At 34.2% G+C, this 25418-nt stretch overlaps 2 protein-coding genes and 3 long non-coding RNA genes across 5 annotated transcripts in view; 3 read left to right on the top strand and 2 right to left on the bottom strand.

The window, feature by feature from the left end:
- LOC136041659 (uncharacterized) overlaps positions 1 to 25418 on the top strand; it is a 91048-nt gene that overhangs the window by 46987 nt on the left and 18643 nt on the right. The gene's annotated exons all lie outside the window — the stretch shown is intronic.
- Positions 1418 to 15594, bottom strand: LOC136041652 (zinc finger protein 233-like). The gene is made up of 3 exons (XM_065726361.1): positions 15541 to 15594; positions 14712 to 14777; positions 1418 to 3063 (listed from the first exon to the last, which is right to left on the bottom strand). The coding sequence occupies exons 2-3, from the start codon at positions 14755 to 14757 to the stop codon at positions 2429 to 2431; spliced, it is 681 nt and encodes a 226-aa protein (XP_065582433.1). The 5' UTR covers positions 14758 to 14777; positions 15541 to 15594; the 3' UTR covers positions 1418 to 2428.
- On the top strand, positions 8607 to 24303 carry LOC136041658 (uncharacterized). The gene is made up of 2 exons (XR_010621086.1): positions 8607 to 9054; positions 23947 to 24303. It is a non-coding gene; the product is annotated as an uncharacterized LOC136041658 (long non-coding RNA).
- Positions 13050 to 17406, top strand: LOC136041657 (uncharacterized). The gene is made up of 2 exons (XR_010621085.1): positions 13050 to 13154; positions 17106 to 17406. It is a non-coding gene; the product is annotated as an uncharacterized LOC136041657 (long non-coding RNA).
- LOC136041656 (uncharacterized) overlaps positions 23810 to 25418 on the bottom strand; it is a 16278-nt gene continuing 14669 nt past the window's right edge. Inside the window, exon 3 of the mRNA XM_065726370.1 lies at positions 23810 to 24054. Within this exon, the coding sequence (XP_065582442.1) occupies positions 23930 to 24054 (125 nt within the window). The 3' untranslated portion in view covers positions 23810 to 23929. The remainder of the gene's footprint in view (positions 24055 to 25418) is intronic.

Here is a 25418-nt window from a genome sequence, read left to right as displayed (position 1 = left end):
TTCTCCAGAACATGTAAAATTTGGCAAAGAAAATGTGAGACAATTAAAAAAAAGAAAATGTGTAACATTTTCCCTGGAAAATTGAGCCCCCCCCCCTATTTCCCTCCCCAAGGAAATCCTCCTTACCGAAATTTGACCGAAACACAAATCCCCCCCCCCGAAAAATGTCTGCATACTGCCCAATAACAAAAACTACACGTAAACAAGAGACAAATTTCATAAATTACAGGCCTCTCCGGACGAACTGTGGGGGGTCATTTTACACTTAAAGACATAGTTATTTGATATTTCAAATATATTGAACAAAATGGCTATCTTAAAATTTTAGTTAGATTAATTTGGGGAAAAAAGGGGTATGGGAGAGGAGCCAGTTGTCCTCCAATATCTTTATTCACTTGAAAAAGGGCACAAGAATCTTTAATTTACGTTCGAATGGATCCTCTCCTGATCTTCTAAGACAATTATTTTAATATGATCACCCCTGGGGAATAAAAATAAAATAAACAAGCATCCGTGATCTATCTTCTGGCAAAATTCCTTGTTTTTATGTATAGGAGCTTGAAACTTGTAGAGTAGGGTTCTCAGGTACGCTGAATATTATGGCGTGATTTTCATAAAGATTTCTTGAATTTTCAACGCTCGAGTTGAGAACTGTCCCAAAGAGAAAGCTGTCACACATCAAGGCAAGGGAAAAAACGAAAGCCGTAATTGTGACATTCAACTGTGCCAAATTCTTAACATTCTTTTGTATTCATTTGTCAATACATTAAATCTGAATTTCTTAGAAGTTTTAGTTCCACCTTACAGGACAGTTTTACCGCAAGTCCCATGTCTGCTGTTTAATACGCTTGAACCAGTTTTGATGTATCTGACAAGTTGAAAAACTGTTGAAACCCAATTGACGCAACAGTATTTTGCCGATTTAATGTGCTGAAACTGTAATATTTTGCTACAAAATTCTCACCATCCGTTTTTAGTTCCATGCTTTTCACCACGAAATTTCTTCGCATTTTTTACTCAACCATTTCTTTTCTACAACGTTGGAAATATTCAACCGCTTTTTTCTCGAAATTTTGTGTTTTTCACTTACGCGATTTCCACTTCCATGCAACGCTATCGAACAAAATTTGGGTTCTAATTCGAATCCCAGTATGGAGTTGCACCAACACGTGGATTAGGGCAAACAAGTCCCTCAGTTTTTTCTTAATTTCGGCTACCTTGGCCAAAGGCTCTGAGTTAACGCAAACTTGACCCACTTTCAAGCCTCCTCCCTCTCAAATAAATCTTGAAGTGTACTTAGGCTAGCAATCAAAATTAAGAATTCAGAAAATTTCAAACTAATTTAGATTTTTTTTTTTTTTTTTAGCCAAAATGCAAGGTAGATAAGTATGGTAGATAATCATTTTTTGTTCTTCAAGAAAAAAAAACTTTTCACAGACACTGAATTTCCAAAGATTAAGAATTTCCAATAGAATTTCCAAGGAATTCAAATACAAAGCTTTTGGGTCTTTTCGAACATATTTACAGAGAAACTAATGTTTTTTTTGTGCAACCGGGTCTCCAAAGCCCAAAGACACAAAGTGGCAAAACAATACCATAGACAAAGTGCCACACCTCTGTCTCGCTCTGGCTGAACTTAAACTTAATTTTTTCTTTTTCGAAACCGGATTAAGTCAGTGAGGATCATTTATAAACATAAAATAAAGAATACATGAGCCACAAATCTGATTTTGTCATTGGTTCAATGGTTTTCCTTTCTTGAGCCTTGTTATTCTTTTCACTTTCTTTTTTCCTCTTTTTGTGGAACTAAATAAAACAAATGTGAATTAATTACATCCATGTTTTCTTGGGTAAATTTTGGCTTGCTTCGAAAATCTGATTATTATGCATTTCGGTTTTGGACAATGTTTGGCTTTTGTTTCTTTGAATAAAATTTGTAACAATCAGACAAATTTGTACCACTAATTTCAGAGGATGATGGTGTATTACAAAAGAAAAACTAAACACAAAAAAAAATGTAATTAAATGGTAATTACTTCAAATTATTTGTGAGAATAATGACCATGAATCAATGAGGATCTAGCTCGTTAATTCACAAGCTTCCTAAACTCTTGCATGCACTCTTTGAAGCTTATAGAAATTGCTTCAATGAGAATAGTTTTTCTTACACAAAACAAATTTCAAAGCTTTCTCACCTGTATGCAGTCTCTGGTGCGTTTTTGAATTATACACTCGAGAGAAGATTTCGTCACATAAGTCACATTTAAAGAGTTTCTCAACTGTGCGCATTCTTTGATGAATGTTTTCAAAGTTGCTGCACAAGAAAAGGTTTTGTCACATGCATCACATTTAAACAGTTTCCTGCCTATATCTACTTACAGTGCAGGTTCAAAATATTCACTACAGAAAAGGTTTTGTCATATAAATCTCATTTAAAAGGTTTATCACCTGTGTGCTTTGTTTGATGCCTGTTCATAGAGTCCCGTCGAGAAAAGTATTTCTCACATACATTGCACTTGAATACTTTCTCACCCGTATGCACTCTGTGGTGCCTGTTCAAATGTGTTGCTTGAGAAAAGGTCTTGTCACATTCATCACATTTATACGGTTTTTCACCCGAATGCACTCTGTGATGCTCGTTTAAAGCATGCACTACAGAAAAGGCTCTGTCACATATATCACATTTGAACAGTTTCTCACCCGTATGCACTCTGTGGTGAGTTTTCAAAGTAGCTGCATATGAAAAGTGTTTGTCACATACATCACATTTAAATGGTTTCTCACCAGTGTGCACACTTTGGTGTCGTTTCAGATCGTATGCTCTAGAAAAAGCCTTGTCACATACATCACAATTATACATTTTTTCCCCGCTTTTTCCCCGCGATTTTCTACGCTTTTTATTTTGAAGGTGACGTTTTAAACATGTTTTCTGGTTTTTAAAGCCTTTTGTTTTAGATTCCGATGCACAAGAATTTGAGGAGCCACTCGTCGAAGGATTCTTTGAAACAGCTTCAGAAGTATTCCTCAATAAGCGTACTCCAGACATGTGAGGTGAAAAGCGACCTAAAAATTTTCAAAGTCTTGGGAGTTAAAATAAATCATACCTTTCGATACGCTTAACGACAAACTTTGTTTTCGATCGCTCTTTCCTCTCTCCTGCTAGTACCTACATTAATTTATAAAATTAACTATTCTGATTTAAGTAAAGAGCAAAAATAAAACTTTAAGTGATATAGGAAATACCCAGTTTTACAGAATTGAAGAGCCAGTTTTGCAACAAATATAAAACTTTTTTTAATGGATGAGCGAAAAGGATGCAAACCATTTGTTGAAGTCGAATATTTTTTAGGAAAGCGCAAAGCTGAACATTATATTATATAAAGCTAACCTTGTGCTTATACGTTTCAGAAATCATGGTTGTAACATGTTCAAGTTCACTGTTTATATAGCCATGTCAATTATTCCCGACAGACTTTACTTCCTAATAGTGAAGTGCAAGAATAAATATTTCCCTAAGACACAAAGACTATGGACGATAGCCAGCAAGAAAGGAGAGATGCCAGAAAAATGAGATGAAGAGGGGGCTCATTCCATGGGAAATTTGAAGTTCTAGTGCCCTTTCTATGAAACAAAAGAGATTAGAAGGCCACCAGCTGCTTCCCCACTGCACTCTTTTTCCCAAAATACATCTTATCAAAATTTCAAAACAGGAATGCTGTTCTAAGATATTCCAAAGGCCAAATAATTATGCCTCCGAGTTGAGAAAATCCCCAACTATCTCCGGGGCAACACGTCTGAAATATTTATGGGTGGGGGGAATAAACTTTGGAGGAAGTTCATTTGATAATTAATAAAAAGTTCTACTCCCCTTTATAAGCGTAAAGTGATCAGAGGGAAGTCAGCCCTTCTAACCCCACTTCCTTTTTCTCCCTAATACCTTCAATCAAAATTTTAAGGCAGCCATTTTTGTTCAAAATTTTTCAAAAGAGCTCACCCCATTCCTCAAGACAAGGGCTATAAGTTATACACGTCACCCATTATTACCATATGTTTGAAATCATAGTTTCTAGTGCCCTTTTTAAGAGTAAAAATTAATCGGATGTTAACTACCCCCTCCTCTCTACCAAGATAATAAAATCAGAGGGGTCGTCGTCTTATAAATTTCAAAGGTGGCTATTTGATGGGAAACTGAAAATTCTGGCTCCCTTTTAAGAGTCAAAAGCGACGAAGAGCAGCTACCCCCCCCCCCCCGAAGCCCATTTTTCTCCAAACAAGTTCCATTGAAATCTGGAAACAAAAATTCTGTTCAAAACAGTTCAAAGAGCAATTAACAATGCCTCCAGGCTTGACAAAAAAACCCAGAGCCAAGGGGCAAGGGTTGTAAGTTATCCTTTTGGGGTATATAAGGTTTTATGGAGATTAGTCGTATGAACTTTGGATGAGGCTCATTTAACTGGAATAATGAGAATTTATAGCGTCAAAACTTATTGGGAGGCGACCAGCCCTTCATCCCACACTCATCATTTCCCAAAACGTATTTTGGGTATTCTCAAAATCAAAATTTTGAGACAGCTATGTTGTTCAAAATTGTTGAAAAGTCCAGTAATTGTGCCTTTGAGGATGCCAAAACCCCTACAGGTAATTCGTTCATCGTTCATATGGTATATATTATTGAGTAGGATTGGTATATTACTTTCCAAAAGATGAAGAGCATTCAGGTGAGCTTTTCACAAAATGTTAAGGGGAGTGTCCAACTAAATCAATGCACTTTATGCGCTTGTGGGTTGTCGAATAGGTGTAACTCAAAAACGACAAAGTATACTTATTTGGTATTTTCAGGAAATGATAAATGTCATGATCAGTTAACAAAACAGGCAATATTTGCACGCCACTACTATATTGCTACTTCTGCTACCTCAACTAGTATTATTACCACTGAGACTGTCAAAATACCCTGTCTGTATGCAGGTTGTAACAAGGGCATGTCGGCAATATCTTAGGAATAATTTTGTGTGTTAAGTTGAAAGTTACAAGGTTTGTTGTGAAGGATGTTGAACTAAAGAAAAGACAATATTTGCATCCTAATGCCACTGCTTTTACTCATACTACTACTACTACTACTACAGAAGCTACGGCTACTACAACTTTTGCTACTACACAAGCTAAAATGTGTATTAAGGTTAAGCTTTAAAGAATTAATTAGGCAGATATTGAGGTAAATCATAAGGAACTATGAGCATGTAGATAGTCAAAAGGGTAACAAAGCAATATATGAAGAACGGCTTACATTATTTATTTATACCTTTCCGTTTAAGCTGTGGTGGATTTTGAACTAACCAGAAGCCACTATGTTTACAATTCAATACTACTTCTACGCTTACTGTAACTAATCACATTAATGTTTTTAACGTGAAACTTTCAAGAAACGTTAAGGAGGATTTTCAAGAAAGAAAAAAAAGACTATATGCAGGCAGGTGTCCAAAAGGTAATATAATCAATATCACAGGCAGTGCTGCTCTTTCATAGCTATTAATATCATTAAAACTTTTAAAGGAGCTATTTTGATTGAAACTTAAACGTTCTAGTGCCCTTTTTAAGAGAAACAAAATTTACAATAAACAGCCGAGTCAAACTCAAAACAAGCAGAAATTAACATGAATAGAGCTGATAAAGTCCATACCTTCTCAAGACCAGAACATAATTTATGCTTCACTGAAAAAATACATTTTAAATATTTTCACTTTTTTAACTTTAGAAATTATTAAGACTTTAAGGAATAAGTACCAGCACAATTATGTGTATTAAACTGACGAAACATATTTATTTGTATTTTTAAATAGTAAAGTAGAAATTATATTCTGGTTTGAGAAGGCATAAGAGATGTCAGTCCTACTCATGTAAATTTCTGATTGTTTTGAGTTTGAATCAGTAATTCATTGCAATTTCTGTTTGGTTAGGGTTTTGAAAAGAGAATGTTGCAGCAAACTGCATTAAAGAAAGTCGCCATCTCTATCAAGAAAGATGGGATAATATTATTATGCCGGATTACTGTGTCAGTTTGAAAAATGTTCCAATAAAAAAAATTAAGAATATAACACAAAACAGCTTCTGAAGTTTCAAATAGTTATTTTAGCGTGACGTTTCAAGGTTTAAATGTAACAGTACATTCAATTTAGTTTCTACAAGGATATCTAGAGTTTTTTGTTTTGTTTATTGTCTTAAAATAAAAACCAAGATTTGAATTTAACTGTTTGATTAATTATATCTTCCAGATTTGAAATCCCAGCCAAAATTATTTTGATATTTGGATTCAGCTTGTTACTTATACCGTATATGAAATCAGTACCAAAAGCCACATTAACTACACCACTATTGCCTAGTGATTTCGCAAACAAATTAGTAAAACGATTAGCCAGTTTTATAAATAGCCAAACTCGTCTCCAACCCCTCCGGAGGGGTGGTTTGCTTTCCTACTCTTCTTAATCGTAAAATGTCTAGACTGACCTCTTCTATGAATCTTGGACCTTTTTGTTTTGCCTTATGAGAAACATGTTAAGAATAGTGTTCATATGAGAATAATGTTCATTTACAATAGGAGCCAGAATACTAAGTATCCCTAGGGATTACCTTATGGATCGATGACAATTTGTTGCGTTCTTCAGTTGCATTAAAGTTCTATTTTTTGTGCTATATCTTACTTTGTTTTGGCGTTAAATAAAAATTTTAAAAATAAAAAAAAGCCGTAGAAATAAGCATTAGACATCAAATAAGCCATTATGGCTGATGTCTCCTTCAAAAGAAAATTTCCACAAATCTCTTTTAAAAGTAACATTTCACGACTAAGACTAATCTATCTAATAATCGCCATTCATGAATAAGTTACAAATGAGAAATTTGGCTCACAATCCGCGTTTCTAAACACGTTAAAAGCTTGTCTTAGAGACGTTAGTGACACGTTAAATGCGTGTCTCAACACTAAATTGAAAAGCTAAAAGTGTTTTTTAAACATGTTACTGACACACTAAACGCGTGTTTTAAACACGAGCGTGTTTAAACACGAGAGTGTTTGTTTGTTCTTCACTAGGTTACAGCTACTGTTGTAAACACTATTTAATTCTGCGACAAGCCTACTGTTTTAACTTTCATCAAATAGACATAGATCCATTAGATAATCCGTATCATTGACAGTTTTACAAGGTAGGACGATGTTTGACGAATAGCTGAATATTTTTTATCTACAACTCCGCAGGGGTTATACCGACTACTAAGAGGTTATATGCCAAGGGTAATATATCACTTAGACTCTATGTAAGCTTGGTTTTGGGGTAATTTTAAAATAGAAGCGCAATACAGTATATTTTCTATGGTCTACTTGTAACAAGAACTCATGCTGATGTAGGAAGAATTCTTAAAGGTTTATTGTTTATATTTCAAACCCCGAAAATGAACATAAATTAATTTGAATAGACAAAGACTTTCTGACGGAAGTAAAAAGACAAGCTCAAACACAAAGTGAAGTAAAAGTATAGTTTTGTGCTTATGCCATATATACCAAATATGCCTGAAACACTGGCTCAAATCTACCGACTCGCAACACAAAACAATCAAACAAGGGTGTTCGACTGATGAACTATTCAATATAAAAAAATCCTCATTGATTTATTTTTTATTGATTTAAAACCAGATGAAAAGGTAGAAGCCAATACAGAAATACTATCAGGGCCGGAGGAAGGGTGATTTGACTGATTGGGTCCAATCGGGCCCAGCGTTACCATTAAAGTGAACAAAAGAAAAAGATCTTGAAATTAAAACAATTTAAGTTTGCATTACCAGATGAGATTTGTTAAAGACTTAATAATATATAATATAAACTTTATAATTATAAAACTGATACCTGTAAAAGTTTCATGTCCAATTTATTGAATCTCCTCATGATAGTTCTCTATTAGAGAGATTTGTACTACGTACGTGAACTGCTTTACGTACTTAAACTATTCTGCAAATACATTTTATTTACATATTTAATATATAAAGGGGGCTCCGCAAAAATTTAAATCCAATTCGACCCAGCATCTATTCAATCCAGGCCTGAATAAAATAAAGAAAATCTGCATGAATGATTAAGTAATCAATGTTCGTAATAGTAAACGTAGTAGTAGCAGTAGGTCGTAGTAGTAGCAGTAGGTCGTAGTAGTAAAGTGTTTGAGAGAAAGTGACAAAGGTGTATTAGGATACCGTATTTCGCGTTATACGAAATACCATATTTTGCGAAACAATACATAAAAAAGCCATTTTAATTGAAAAGTGTTTGGCTGTTTTTCTAGATGCTGGGCAGTCATTCAAGAATGGAACCACAATCAAATACCCTTTTTTTCTATCAATATTTTCTGGCACTGATTCCGCTCTGTTCCATCAATTTCGTGTTCTCGGTAAAACACTGAACATTACAGAAAAATTATTCCATAAATGTAGGGACACATGTTTGTTGCAAAGATTGAAAATCAATATTGTTTTTTCGTCTTAAGTTTCAACGTTGTTTATCATTTCTATCAGGAAAATCGCTTTTTTTATTATTTTAAGCTGCAAAAAAGATACCCGTGCTTCTGCTAATAAAATGTTGAAAAGAAAAAGTGAGGTCATGGAATTGTACGAGTTGTATAAGAACCATTTTAAATATGTAAATAGCCACAGCCACAGCAACGGCTGAACTTGTTCAAACCCTTCCAAACTACAGAAGAGTTGCGAGCAAATTCACTGCTCACATTTTATAAAAGTAGATAAAAAAGTTAAACTAAGACTACTAATTAGAATTTAAAATTATTTGAAATTAAAACAAATTTTAAAATGACATACTAAGATGAAATTCCTCATTTAATTCATATGAAACATGAAGTTAATACGCAGGAAGTTAAAATTACTGACTGGAACGCACCCAATGTATATGGATGTTTCATATAAAAACTCGTTCGTAGCTACTCCATTAAGAAGAACTTCAATGGTTAGCGCTATATGTGTTGTGCCAAAAAATTGACAATTTAAGAAAAAGTAGGATCTGTAAGTAACACTTCACAGTCGTTATCTCTGTGACGAGAAGTTGGCATTTTTATGTATTCCTATTACTTGCTTCCAATGTATTTGAGGATATAAAGATTCAGTTTCATCTCAGCTACAAAGAGAAACTTGCATGTAATAAAAGATTGCAAGAGTACAATCATCTTGTTAGTTTCGTCATAATTAATAATAAAACTTGCATGTAATAAAAGATTGCAAGAGTACAATCATCTTTTTAGTTGAGTTCTTTTGTTATAAACTTCTGCAAATTAGTCTATCTTTTATTTGAACAAAAGAACTGGGAAAACAGTTTTCTAAGACAAACAAGGAAATTTTAAATAAGAATTGTTCCTGAGACCATGGTCGTCTTCAGGGATGTGGAGTTACACAGTTCCACAAAATGATATAATTTTATTTTTCATTTCTAGATTTCATTCTATTTTTCATTTCTTTAAGTTTGGTTATGAAAAGCAACGGATATCTTCAGAGTGCCATTAATGACACAGTCTCGCAATTGATTTAGTAAAGAGCCTCAGCACTAACATGAGTGTTGGAAGTTAGGCATAAATTTATAGCAATAATTGGATGACGCTGCAATTTTTAATCCGTAATGATCCAAATGATTAAAAAGGACAAGTTTAAAGAGTCTACAATAATAAATATTTTCCTAAGTCTGTTCTACCTTCAACGCCTTCAGTAATGAGGAACTGGTAAGGGGCTGGTACCTGTCATAGCTCAAAATCCCAACAGAGTCATTCTCACGAATTTGAGGGGAGATTTGGGGGGAGGGGGGGGGGGTATATGACAATAAATACCTCCTGAATATACCTAGAATTTCATACCTGAATAAAACATGAATTTCACTTTATTATTAAAATCCAATATGATTGGTTACGTTCTTCTAGATTTATATTCAAAATAAATTGTTGCAAAGCAGTAAACCACTAAAACAGATCCCTCAACTCTTTTCTGAATTTTCCATATGCAACTCTTTATTTACATATTAATATATCTGATTTACATGTTAATTACATCTATTGTAACACTTGTATATTATTACATCTATTTACATACTATTTATATCTATTACATACATTTGGTTGATATATTAATTTATATAGAGATATACACTATAAATATGAATAGGGAGATCTAACAAGAGCTAAGAGCTCATATGGCACTTGCGACGAGGTCGGAAGAGCCGAGAGCTCATATGGTACGAGGTCGAACGAGCCAAGAGCTCATTAAGATCTGGTCACCCTTTCGTAAGTTACAAATACCTCAATTTTCAAAATTACCTCCCCCCTCCCAATTCCACCAAAGAGAGCAGATCCGGTCCAGTTATGTCAGTCACGTATCTTAGACAGGTTTCTATTCTTCCCATCCAGTTTCATCCTGATCTCACCGCTTTAAGTATTTTCTAAGATTTCCGGTCCCCCCAACTGCCCCCCCCAATTACGTTTGATCCGGTTGAGATTTAAAATAAGATATCGGAGTTACGAGGTCCTTCTAAATATGAAGTTTCATGAAGATCCGATCACTCCTTCGTAAGTTAAAAATACGTTATTTTTCTTATTTTTCAGAATCCCCCCCCCCTGCAATTGAGCAGATCCGTTCCAATTATGTAAATTACGTATGCAAGACTTTTACTTATTTTTCCAACCAAGTTTCATCCCAATCCCTCCAATCTAAGCGTTTCCCATCATTTTAGGTCTCCCCACCCCAAACTTCCCCCAATATCACCAGATCCGGTCAGGATTTAAAATAAGAGCTTTGAGCCACGATATCCTTCTATAAATCAAATTTCATCGAGATCCAATCACCCGTTCGTAAGTTAAAAATACCTCATTTTTTCTAATTTTTCAGAATTAACCCCCCCCCCAACTACCCAAAAGAGAGCGGATCCGTTCCGTTTATGTCAATCATCTATCTAGGACTTGTGTTTATTTTTCCCACCATGTTTCATCCCGATCCCTCCACTCTAAGTGTTTTCCAAGTTTTAGGTTTCCCCCTCCCAACTCCCCGCCCCCATCACCAGATCCGGTCGGGATTTAAAATAAGAGCTCTAAGAAACGATAACCTTCTAAACATCAAATTTCATTGAGATCCGATCACCCGTTCGTAAGTTGAAAATACCTCATTTTTCTAATTTTTAAGACTTACTCCCCCCCCCAACTACCCCAAAGAGAGCAAATAAGTTCCGATTATGTCAATCATGTATCTGGGACTTGCGCTTATTTTTCCCATCAAGTTTCATCCCGATCCCTCTACTCTAAGTGTTTTCCAAGATTTTAGGTTTCCCCCCTCCAACTCCCCCCCAATGTCATCAGACCCAGTCGGGATTTAAAATAAGAGCTCTGAGACACAATATCATTCCAAACATCAAATTTCATTAAGATCCAATCACCCGCTCATAAGTTAAAAATACTTCATTTTTTCTATTTTTCCGAATTAACCGGCCCCTACTCCCCCCCCCAGATGGTCAAATCGGGAAAACGACTATTTCTAATTTAATCTGGTCCAGTCCCTGATACGCTTGCCAAATTTCATCGTCCTAGCTTACCTGGAAGTGCCTAAAGTAGCAAAACCGGGACTTTTAGTTTTCCCCCTCCAACTCCCCCCAGTGTCATCAGATCCGGTCGGGATTTAAAATAAGAGCTCTAAGTCACAATATCATTCCAAACATCAAATTTCATTAAGATCCAAATACCTGCTGATAAGTTAAAAATACTTCATTTTTTCTATTTTTTGCGAATTAACCGGGCCCCCACTCCACCCCAGATGGTCAAATCGGGAAAACGACTATTTCTAATTTAATCTGGTCCGGTCCCTGATACGCTTGCCAAATTTTATCGTCCTAGCTTACCTGGAAGTGCCTAAAGTAGCAAAACCGGGACAGACCGACAGACCGACAGAATTGGCGACTGCTATATGTCACTTGGTTAATACCAAGTGCCATAAAAACTATAGAGAGATCTATAGATTTATATATTAGAGATCTATATATCTTTATAGATCTATATTATTCTTATATGTATTTATAGATCTATAGATTTATGGCCTATTATTGGGTTTTCGCAAAAAAATATTCGCCCAACTACTTTTAAGAAAATATTTGGAAATGTTCATGTTGATGTAATGAGATGGCTAGGCCATGTTCTGCAGATGAAGGATGAAAGATTGCCGAAGACTGTCCTTTTTGGCCAACTGTCTGAGGCTAAACAGGAAGCAGGTTGTCCTTGTCTGAGGAGGGACGATATCTCCAATAAAGATTTAAAGGAAATGGGAACTTCGTGGGAGGGTGTAAAGAGGTAGGCCTTGAATAGATTGGCTGTAGGAGGAGTGTGCGTAGCTATGTTGGCCTCAGGCGGCTTGGTGACGCGGCGAGTTATTATTATTATTAGTAGTAGTAGTAACATATTTTGGATGCACACCCACTATACTTTACCCATATCCCCCCAAATGTACAAATATATAGCCCAAATTTGTTTCTAAAGTATTAGATTTTCATTATATTTTATGATATTTTACTAGGATTAATCAGAGAAACAGGCTTTACTTAGCTTCTATATAGATAGATGCTATAACAGACAAGTACCATTTAGTTTCTTCAAAAATCATTGTCAAAATTAAGATGAACCTGCATAATTCAAGCATCAAGAGAAACATTTCATAGTTTTCTTTAGTGCATTTTTGCAGTTATAGCACAATATGGCTCATTTTTCACTGTCATTTTCGCTTGATTAGGGAAAACTAGCAATTACTTCCTTACACTTAAAGTTAGCTACAACTTAATGCAACCCGATTAGGGAAAATTAGCTACAGCTACAATTAGCTAAAACCACAAAAACAGTTCAGTAAACACCTGCACATTAGAATAAGATAAAACAAGTTGTATCTTAAGATTAAGTCCCTTTGTCTAATTTTTGTTACATAAAACATTATCTGATACCTTGGAATCTAGAATGACTAAAAGTTTGAGATGTACCTTTATTGTCAGAACGTGTGGCTTCCAATACTAGGGTGTCATATTCAAACTTATATGGTCCTGAATCCCTGGGTAAAGAAAGGAAAGAAACATCTTCATGTTTCAGAGACAAGAGGTTTGGAATGTGAGAAGTCTATGGAATGTGTGTGTATATTCAACATACATATATACATTAAATCGGATGCATATGCAGGTTTTTTCGCAAATCTCAACTTACCAGGATGCACTGAAACAACTTAATTTGAACTCACTTGATAGTCGTAGGCATGGCTTAACATATAGATTTGGACGAAAATTGTTTGAATTCCCCAACTCATTGTTGTCTACTACCCAACCTTGAGAGCCCCCCAACTGAAGGACCAATTACTAGACTCTGACAAATAAAAAAGAATTATCCACAGTTACTGACTTGCTCAGCCTATAGTACTGAGAGATATCATTAATCACTTGTCCCATATTTTACCTGTCATTTTAATAATATTGACACAATTAATATTTAATGTTTGATTAATATAATGTTTGTTTATATTTTCCTCATGTCATGACAAAAATTATTTTTGTCATGACATGCTAATGCTAGCTCCAGCTATTGTAGTGAATAAATATATTCTATTCCATTCTAAAAACGTTTTTAAAATCTGCTTTTTATAAAGCATAAGAAAACCTGAAACATTCAACAAAATTCAGAATTATTCAGAATTAAAGCTTACTAAACAAATCCAAATGCTATTTCTTTAGTTAAGTTCAAAAAAATATACAGATGTTACATGTATATTCAATATTTTATTATACATTTAATCAGATGTATATGCAGGTTTTTTTCTCAAATCATCTTGACAATCTGCTTTTACAAAGCAAAAGACTGAAACATTCAACAAAATTCATAGAAATCCATTAAAATAGCATGTCTTGAATTAGCATAAATTAACAATGATTAAGTGATTAAGAAAAAACTTAACAACTCAATAATTAAACATAGATAAAGAAAATAAACGTTTTTAATCAAACAAACAAAGAACTTTTTTACAGAGATAGATGTAATCAAAATACCAATCAATTGGGGTTTTTTGCATCAAGTGGATTAGTTCCCAAAATTCAAAAAAACAAATGTAGCTTCCCAAAGTTAAGCAGCTGAATCCAACTAGCTTTATCCCTCTCTTACACATCTTGTAGCATAATATTCCTATCTGAGTTCAATATTCCCATCTGAGCTTTTATGAAAATTTATGAATTTTAGCATAACATTCCCATCTGAGTTCAATATTACCTATATTATATTTATAAAAGATCTTGCTGGCTCATTAATACCACACTTTTGTGGTAACATTTTGCTCATTATACCTAAGCACAAGAGAGAGAAAGAGAGAGAGAGAGAGAGAGAGAGAGAGAGAGAGAGAGAGAGAGAGAGAGAGAGAGAGAGAGAGAGAGAGAGAGAGAGAGAGAGAGAGAGAGAGAAATTATCCTTACCAGATGATTAACTGAGTTTATATGTGGAGAAAAAACACAGTCAATGTTTCACAAAATTGCCATCCCCCTCAGCTCTTAATGGTAAGATAAAAGTGTATATGCAGATACCCTTTTTTATAATTTTAGTACCACTTAATGAGTAAGAAGGATAAAAAGTGGAGATTTCATTTTACTCTGTAATAGAGAATTATACTATATAACTTACCTTTTTTGATGAAAGAGCCCTCAGAAGATGAGATGAGTTCAGACATATTTGGAATTTGAGGCAGATCTGAAAAAGATGGTAGGCCTAATGCAATTTGTGAAAGGAATAATACTATGATCAACACTTGAATACAGCATTCAGGTTTTATTGCAAAACTACAATAAACTCACTGTTTAGAATTATAGAATTTGTATCACACATATAGAATTGCAATCATTTCCATTTATGTTGATTGGATACTTGAAATTGCAAATCTGTAATAGCTTAGAAACAATTTTGGGCTATATATTTGCTCATCAGGGGGCGGGGGTAAATCATAGCATATATTAAATACAAAAACCAACCACTGCTGTATTTAATACATGCTATACTTTACCCCCTCCCCCTAATGTGCAAATACATAATAACTCCATCAGGTTGTGGTAATTTTGCATAAGTGAAAAGATGTTCAAAAAGTCAAAATGCATCTATTAACAATAGTTTCATGACCCTAAACAATTGTTCAGGTAATAGGAACATTGACTCATTTAATTTGTGTGGGTTTCAGAATAACACTCTGGCCATTTAGAATACCCCACTTAGCCATATTATCGGAAGATTCATTTTCAGTATTTTCAACATTTGCTGGAACCCACACCAGTAGTAGCCTATATCATTCCCCAAACACTCTAATGACCTGATAATTTGATGAATAGGCCTACTATGAACTATCTCATGACTAGGGTAATGTTCATTCATCAGGTAATTAAGGGCTGCTGCAGAGGACTTGATGAGATACACAGAAATCAGACTAATTACAATTTACAGACTTTTGAGATTTGCTTTTTACTTTAACATGAGTGTAGTTCAATTATCCACGTTTCGCTCTAATTTTGAGTTTAGCGCTAGTACTGCCAGATTAGAAGGAGAGGATTATGCTTTTTTGTAGCCCAAAGTTATGCTTTTTGGATTAAATTACGCTACACTTTTTGTTCTTAGTCCCATATTTCTTGACAAAGTGATCAGTAGTATATAGGCATTTATTCTGATGAATATACGTTGAATTTCGTTCTACTTGATAAAGGGTCTGAATAGAATCTGATAATAATAATAGTTCCCTTCAAGCTCGCAAAGGGAGTGAGGGCACCCTATAAACAAATAAAAGAAAAAGTGCAAACAGAATGACTAAATGCAGAATAACACAATTGTACTCCAAACTGTCTTTAATCTTAATGGATTGAATGCCCTTTGTAGCATATTATCATACATAGTCCCCAAAGTTTCACTTTATAAACATATAAATGGGTAAACATTCAGCTCAAATAATCCGACGTATATTATCTTAGCTTTCGGACTTGTTTTCTTGATTTGGGGATGAAGGGCCTACACAAAGGCTCGTGGAACTGTTTAGCCTTATCTTAGTAGCGACTTTATGAAAAGGACAGCTTCAATGCTTTCTATTTTCAACTTACATCCATTTTGCGTCTTTACATCACTCATCTTTGATAAAAATCTTTCCGAGTTTAAGTTTGAATATGATAGGGAAAGGACGCTCACGGTTAGTTCTGCCAGAGCTGGAAAAACGTTCTTCAGTGAAGTTCTTTAGTTCGATTAAACTTCATATAAATTCTCCATATAAAATTTGTAGTAATTTCGTTCAAATATTTTTTCTGGAGTCACTTAAAATACATGACAGCTTGTGCTACTGGCATTCAATATCTATAAGACTAAACAATCGGTTCACTACTTTACATTGTGACAAAATAGTTGTTCTTTCGCTTCTAAGGGCTATCTTGGCATTGACCAATTGAAGGGACTTAAAGAGGCATAATCGTGTGGGAATCATTTCAGCGTATGTGTTGCTGTTATAACACAAAAACCTGAACACTTTTTGGAAAGTGCTCACGTCCTCGGGAGTTACTTTATCTCTTTGTATTGATTTCACAAGATATTACAAATACTCATCTCCTGAAAAACGTCTTTTAATTACTGCAAATTCAATTTGTTTGACAAATTAATGTTTGTACAGTCTTTGAGGAACTTTTCTTGGAAAAAGTTGCTGCACACATTTTGATGAGCTTTTCAAAAACTAATACCACCTAGGAGTATTTTCGGCTCTTAATAAAAGGCTCCATTGCAAAACCTCTCACTGTTCAGCATCAAACACGTAACATTCCACTTAATCCAAAAATATATCATCTTAAATCATGCGTATTTAATTTCAGATATCTTTAACACGTTTTTTTCCAAACATTACATAAGATCATAACTACGAAAATTCATATGGTTAATTACACCGATATTAAATCAAGAGTTTTGTTTTAATTTAGTCAAAAAGTCATTTTCGGTGTTTGTCTTATTTTCAGATGTGATGTTACAGGTTACTCTACTTTTTCTCAGATTATTCTTTTTTAGGGAGGAATATACCTGGATGCTTTGCTGTCCCAATTGTCCTACATTCTGATTAAAAATACTAATTCTGGCAACATTGATTAACGCAAACTATCAGCAATGTGAAGTCGTGACTGCTTAAGACACGTCACCAATTTTTCTCGGGCGGCTTCATATCAGTTCAATTTTCTTATTAGTGAGGAGTTTTAAATCTATTTAAAACACTCCAAGAGACATATCATTCAAAGAAACAGACATGTCTTTTAAAGCATTTTATAACTCCAAGGGCATGTGCTACTTTCGAATAAACGGTAGTCTTCACTTCGTTCCGTGTTTGTGTTATCGTGACACCGTCTGTTGTACTCAATTAATCAAGGCAATCATAGCATACCCTTAACCCCAATGTGTATTACAATAGTTAAGCAAGAATCTGTTTTGTTTTTTTTGTACGGTAGAATACAGAAAAACTTCAAGCTGAGTTCATTTGGGCGAAGAGAAAGAAAAACAACAGAGATCTACTATATACATTTAACTTATTGCATTTAAATTACACCCAGTTTGGATGCCTTAACTAGGACACAATTTGAACAATGGAAGCCGCAATGAATAAAAATGAAAGTTTAATCTGCTTTTTATCTTCCTGGTAATAGGTAGGAGTGTCACAACGGGGAGAGGCAGAAACCCGAACTTTTGAGACTTGGTGACAATTGGACTATAATTCGAAATTAAACTGAATAATAATAATAATAATAAAAAAAACAAGTTTCAACACAGGGATCCCAGAGTAAAAATTTCAATCCGATTTCGATATTAATTCCATGGTCCCGCACTACAGGTCCCAAATTAATTGTACAACTTTTAAATTCTGTGAAGGAACTCGTAGTGCTCCGTCTAGCTATTAAATGTACCTAAGGATGAATAAAATCGTATAGTAAATTAAAAAACTTATGGTTGATTCCAACTTTTCTTACTAGGAAGGAGTTTCAAATCTGTCTAAAACATTTCGAAGAACATGTTTTTTAAATTAAAATAAACAGACAAGTTTTTTAAAGACCTTTAGAACTCAATAAGGAACATGTTACTTTTAAAATTTACGATAGAATTCACCTTCCTCCGTATTTGTCTTTTCGTAACACCTATTGTTGTACTCAATAAAACCCAGCAATTACAGAACAATAACATTAAACACAATGGGTATCACAATAACAAAGAAAACGTTTGTGCTTTGTATTCAGTAGAACCAACAAGAAGTTCCGACTTATTTCGTTTGGGGGTGGGGGGTTGAGTGCTTCTTACATGTACCTGAAAGCATTTAAATTAGACACAGATTGGAGGCCTTAACAAGGACAAAATTTAAACAATAGAAGCCACAATTAATGTAAATTCAAGTTTATTTTTGCTTAATATTTTCCTGTTAATGGGCAGGGGTATCACAACGTACCGTAAATTTGAAATAAATTGTGGATTTGGTTGAATTTTGTGCGAAATTTTCATTTTATTCCTCTTTTTTTTCCGAAAATCCAAGTCAATTTTCGGGAGATGTGATAATGCGAAATTCGATATCTTTATATTTTCACAGTTTCGGAAAATAGGCACAATTTAAACTAAGAAAGTAAAATCTGTTTCTTTTTAAAAACGTTATTCGCTTACCGCATTTACAGCTTTTGCATTGGTTTGACTTATTTTATTTTTCATCTTTTTTAGCAAAGTTGAAGAGTGAACGATGAAATAAGCAAGATATGGCCTTGGTTGCAATAGTTTAAGAATATACTTTCAACTCATGGCTTCTAAAATTTACTCTTGGCTTAGATTCGTTGATCTGAACTTAAATTTTCATCTGGGTTTTAAATAAAATAACAAATGAAGGTATTGACCCCCCCGGTTCAGCATCCAAAATTCGAAACAAATTAAAACTATCACTGCTCTTTCAGTGCTATCATAAATTTAAGCAGTTCAAATCTTTTGTTAATCCGTGACATTTTTAAGATTTTTTTGAGTTTTAAGATTTAAATAAAAAAAACTGCAACAAAGGACTCTAAAAACTAGAGCATAGGGATGGAGTGACCCCGGCACAAGAGGCGCCTACGGCTCGCCGTTCTTCCCTTAAATACACATCACCTATTCTATCTGTTAGCTCTTATTCCCATTTACTGGTCAGAACTCAGATTGGCGGTACGCAGGCATACTAATACAATTCCTCCCCTCCGGGGTATCGGCAGCGCACAGCAGGTAAAACGGTGCGGTGTTGGAATTCAAAAAATACAATGAAACATTTGAATAGCTTAAAAGTAAGGAATTCTTTGACTTGTCAGTCAAGTTTAGATTATATTCAAAAAAGGCTGGATGATGCTTTAGTTGTGAAACAGCGAATCGGTAAATCTAATGCTATTAAATCTGACGAAATGAATAACTATTTATTGCAAATTATAGCACTAAATTCGTCGAAGAACATTAAGAATCTAATGCTCTCTTAATTACAAAAGAGCTGTTTCAGTAAGCTTATTTTTGTGGGTAAAATTACTATGCTTAATTTATTATTGCTCAGTATATTAATTTACCTATAGTTTAAGCAACTTTTATAATATTTTGCGGTTAATATCTAATAGACTATATTTTTTGCTTTTACGTTGAAATGTCATTGCATGATGTCTTAGGGGGGAGAGGGTCTTTTTTCTGTTACTTTATAGTGAATATTAAAAAAACGTGTTTTTTCAGAATATAGCGGACAACTAGCCTCTTGCCTCTACTTGGATCCCCTGCTTTTTGTTCTTCAGGGTCTCTAAAAAAGGTGTTGTAAAAAAAAAAAAAAAATCACAAAATGTTAACCAATTCATTAGGCTCCCTGAACCTCTCCTGAAGTTTACCGTCTTGGCCTTAGACCACGAGATTTCATGGATTTCGTGTAAAGTTTAATTTTTAATTAAAAATTAGTTTAAAGTTTAATTTTTAAGTTAGTGTGGGATATTGAAAGATAGTAAGAACATATAAAAAAAATTAGATGCAAATAATTATCAAAAACACGAATATATATAAGAATATCAAAATATTGGCAATTTTGAGGAAATCTGATTAGAATAAACAATATAGAAATCAGGTCTTTAGGGTCTGTTTAAGTAATAGCGTAACCCTAATCATTACCAATGCACCAAATTTCAGTGCTATGGAAAAATCAAAGGGATGACAAACAAAAACGACATGCTAGCCAGTCTCGCTGCTTTAATTTAGCACAAAGCTAAAATAGAAATAAGCAATAAAACATAAATAATAAGGTATTTTTCAAATTCTAGAGGGGGGAGGATATGTTCCCTCCCCCGTAATCAGTGCTCATGTTTTCTTTTATAATTAATACAACTATATTTTTTTGGGAATTATTTTTGCTCTCTTTATTTTTCCTCTTTTTTGCTTTATTTAGAAATATTTTGCTTTTGGGACAGAGATCTACTCAGAAAGACTTGATTCTACAAATAGGGATTTGGCAAGATTGTATATTCAAACATCGCTTAATTTAAAGCAAAAAGAAACCTGATTCAGAAACAAAACTTAGAAATAAAGGCTTACGCAACCATATACATCTTAGTCAATAAGAAAAAAGGAAGAATTAATTTTTACTGAAAAAGACCTCCAAATGTAGTTGTGTATTTTTGTTAGTTTAGGTGGACTTAGAAGGTAAGGCAAAAGGTTTCTAAACTTTAGAAAGTTTACTTGTCCTTAAGTCCTTAGAAAGTTTAGTTGTCTTTGGGAATCAACAGAGTGTTAATGACAACTAAAAACGTCAAAATAGAAAGTGTATCGTTAAAGCTAGAGGACCCTATATAGTCTCTAGGGAGCAGTCTGAGGGCCCCAGCTAGACTACCTCTAACACTATTTCTCTCACCCCATCCCCGTTATGGAATAAAAAAGCGTCATTTCAAAATTTTAACGTGACAACCAGAAAGGCCAAAATGAAAATAAAATTGTATCTATAACGGCAGAGTCCTGAGCAACTCCATTATTTTGAACACAAGGACTTAAAAATAAATATTTCACAAAAGTCAACATTTTTTTTTAAACAAATGAATTGGAAACTATATGCAGATATATTCCTGCATAAGTGGAACGAGATAACGCATTTCTCTACACTATTTTCTTTATCTCACCGATCCAGAGAGTTGCTCAAATCAAACGATTGTCGTAGAATACCCGAAGACCCTTCATGTTGGAATCTGGTAAATCCTGATGTGAAATTGAAATACATAATTTTTTTTCTCAGGGCATACGTCTTTATATTTCCTTAATATGATACTAGGAACAAACAAAGCTAAATTAAAAAAATAAAAGTGTCAAAGAAAAATTAAGAGGAGCACTGAAACGGAATTTCATCAATATCAGAATAAAAACTGGACAAAACCATAATTTATCCTGCAATAAGTGTTTCTAAATCAAACAGAAGATAGAAAATGCATAAAATTTGATTGCAACAGATTTGACAGACCTTTGGCATATTTTTCATATGAATTGCAAATATAACAATCTCTTGGTCTTCAAAATAGAAGCTTTGGAATTTTTAATAAAGAGAATAAAAAGACACTTTTATGACATTTTTATTTTATAATGTAGGATTGATTGATTTCAAGGAAGAGTCTTAATATTGCGTTTACAGCTAATTCGATAATTGTTATTAGTTAACTTTAATTTAATTGAAAATAAACCTGGAATTACAGATTTTATTGGGTAGCTCAGTAAATTTTACACGAATAGGTAAAGAGAAACAAAAATATAGAAAACACATTCTTCAGAATTATAGTTTGAAGTAGTTAACGCAGTTTCATGTAGCAAATGGTTGATTGTTTTACTTCTATACTACCAAACAATTGAAAAAAATAAGTAAATTCATCAGGCCTCATTTTCCACAAAAATTCGCTCAAATTCCTTTCTATGGCTCAACAATCTTCCGCAACTCAATTAGAAAACATACAGCTTTTTGCTTTTACTTTTTACTTCCAATTTAACTGGACCTCCACCCTCCCCCTTCCCAAATATATACAAATACGTTGACCAAGGTTATATATAAACAAAAATTATGATCTAATAGAATTAAAAAAAAATTATTACTCACCGAGAGTTGGTTCTCAATGGCGAACGTCATTTAGACAAAAAAAAAGAAAAAAAAAAAAAAAGAATAAAATCAGAAAGTTAAGAATAATGCCTGAAAATATAGAGGGAAATCGCTCCCAAACCAAGTTAAGCTTAAAGCAAAGCTGAACAACCAGCAACTGGAATTTACTTAAACCAAAACAAAAAAGATCATTCGAATACATTTTTTTTTACATTGACACAAGGTTCAAAAACAATGAATAAACATTTCCAGCCGATTTGAGACCCATTAGCCAATTTTGTCCCGCTTAGCAAAGGAATGTATTGTTATAAGTTTGAAGCGTCTCTGATTTTTTTATTATTTTTAAACTGAAAATTAAGTCAAATCATTTAAAAAATTAATGTTAAATCGGACATTTTAAGATAATTTTTGTTTTTATTTTGGGGGGGGGGGCGAAACTTATTCCTTCACTACTTTTGTGTGCATGACAGTCCTGAAGCACGTCAAACTTGTCAGTGAAAGCCCAGACCGTATTTTAAAAGACTGTTACAGTTGGAGTTCCGAAGCCAATGGAAGACTTTTTTTTCTTACTTTAAATCCCGATTCAAGGCTGCAAGGGCACTTATTTCAGACCCAAAGAACAAGTATTTCCATCTTTGTTTTAGAAAAAAACTAAATTTAGTTAGCCCATTTTCAGGCCCCACTTACCCCTCAATTAGTCCGCCAGGCTAGTAAAAAAGCCAAATGTCTCAAAAATTTCAAAAAAAATTCAGAAAAACAAGCATTTTAGCCCAAGTTGAAACAGAAATGGGTTGAAAATCTGCATTGTAGTTAATTATTATTTTGTTTCGAGTAGGAAAAAGAAAACTTCTTCCGAGAATTGACAAATGCAATTTCCCGAAATAAATAAGGATTTTGTGTCTTTTGGAAAATATTTTACGGACAAACCATGGTGTTTCCAGTTCTTTTTCGTACGTTTGGGTTTTCTTGGCCCATGGACACAAAGTGGTTGAAAAATACCGTTGCTAAAGAGGAACCCCTCAGTCTTAAAAAGACTAATTTTATCCTATATACTTTTTTTACTGCAATCTTATTACTACATTCTTGCGAAAAATGCATAACCCTTAGTGCATGGTCAAAAAATTCGCTATAGAAAAGACTTTATCAAATACGTCTCATTAAGAAGGTTTATCATGCCGTGTTTTATACCTGTTCAAAGACTGCCGTTGAGAAAAATATTTCTCACATTCATCACATTTGAATGGCTGCTCACCCGTTTGCACCCTCTGGTTCTTGTTCAAATATATTGCTTGAGAAAAGGTCTTGTGAAATATACTACATTTGAATGGTTTCACAACCGTATGCACTCTTTGATGCGTGTTCAAATGTGCTGCTTGAGAAAAGGTCTTGTCACATACATCACATCTAAACGGTTTCTCACCCATATGCACCCTCTGGCTCTTGTCCAAATATACTGGTTGAGAAAAGGTCTTGTGACATATACTACATTTGAATGGTTTCACAACCGTATGCACTCTTTGATGCGTGTTCAAAGATGCTGATTGAGAAAAGGTCTTGTCACATACATCACATTTAAAAGGTTTCTCACCCGTGTGCACTCTTAGGTGCCGTTTCAGATCGTGTACTGTAGAAAAAAATTTGTCACAAAAACCACAATTATACGTCTTTTCCACTTTACGTGTTCTTTGATGTCTTTCCGATTTTCTATACTTTTTACTTTGAAGGCGACTTTTCAAACATGTTGTCTGAATTTTTAAGCGTTTTTTTCAGATTCGAAAGCAAATGAATTTGAGAAACAATTGGCAGATAAATTCTTTGAAGCAACTAGTGGCGTGTTCCCCTGTAAGTGTAGTCCAGGCACGCTTGATGACACGTGACCTGAAAATAAAAAGAAGTCTACCAAGTTTAAAAACAAGTTATGAAGGAGGAAAAAAGAAAAGAATGCACATCATTTGTTGTAGTCAAACGTATTTGGGTATAACTGCAAAGTTGAATACTACGTCAGCCTAGTGTTGTAAATGGTAAAAGTAAAATTCTGTATTTTACAGATTTTACCGTAGCCTTAGGGGTCCCGTAACATTCATATTATACCTATTTTTATTGTTTTATATATTTTACGGTATTTTACTGGTATTTTATGTATTATACCGATATTTTATATATTTTACGGCATTTTAATAATAATAATAATCATTTATTCTTACCCTATGCATACAACACAAATGCACTATAGAGGAGTATCAAAAAATTAAAAGAAAAACAAAATGGGTACAAGAAAAAGAAAAAATAACACGCACAATCCTTGACAACTTCAGACACTTTAAGATACCTTTTTTCTTATTAAAAGTAAAATATCCTTCAGTCAGCTACCAAAGGGTTCTCCTTATGATATTACATAATTCCTATGAAGTGTTGTGGGAAGTGCGGGTACTTGAGCTGCCTGTCTCCAGCAGTTTAAGGTCTATAGGCCGGTCGGTACCGGATTTTCAAACTCACTCCCACTGCCTTCTGCACATTACATAAATAAAACTGAATCAACCCTTTATTCATTGTCTTCTTCATGCTTTAGTGTAGTATTGGGTTAAACATCATCAGTTTTCACAGCTGGCGAGGCTAAAAAAAACAATAACACGTGCGTTTGAATTTACATAGTTATGATGTAACATCCATGTGTGCACAATACGTCATCCTCATTTATATCCGGGGGTACCCCGCTTGACTGGCGGCCCTGAGGGGAAAACATCTTGAAAAAAAGAGGAACCAGAGATAACGCTAAAGTGTTGCCTAGGTCAGACGGCTCCAACGTTTATCCCTGAATGTTTTAAAAACTCATTTCATGTTGTTTAGTCGGACAGGAAGTGCCGTTGATTTAATTGGAAAATTATTTTTTAGTAATAGGCCATTGAAACAAGTAGCTGCGGTGAGACACCTTGGTTTTAGGTTATCAGCCACTACTAACAAGTCTTTGACTTTCTAATGTGGCTGATGTGGTTCTTTTGTATATTGACGAGATGTATAATAAAAGTGTCTCATTGCATGTCTGTCTAATGCCCTTTTCAAGAGTAAAAAATGATCGGAGGGCAACTAACCCCCCCCCCAGGGCCTTTACCCCAAATACATCCGACAGAACTTTTGAGGTAGCCATTTTGTTAAAAATAGTTCAAGATCATATAACAAAACTCTGGGGTCACCACAACCTCCCAGAGCCCGAGGGCAAGCGTTGTAGGTCATGCCCCAAGAGC

This window comes from Artemia franciscana, unplaced genomic scaffold (genome assembly GCF_032884065.1).
Source record: "Artemia franciscana unplaced genomic scaffold, ASM3288406v1 PGA_scaffold_32, whole genome shotgun sequence".
In the NCBI taxonomy this organism is placed as follows: Eukaryota; Metazoa; Arthropoda; class Branchiopoda; order Anostraca; family Artemiidae; genus Artemia; species Artemia franciscana.
This window is presented reverse-complemented; position numbering and strand designations above follow the sequence as displayed.

Coding starts and splice junctions, on each gene's coding strand:
- LOC136041652 (XM_065726361.1), bottom strand. CDS start 14,757: ATGTCTGAACTCATCTCATCTTCTGAGGGCTCTTTCATCAAAAAAG. Junction 3,064..14,711: donor GGGCTCTTTCATCAAAAAAG/GTAAGTTATATA, acceptor GAAAATTTTTAG/GTCGCTTTTCACCTCACATG.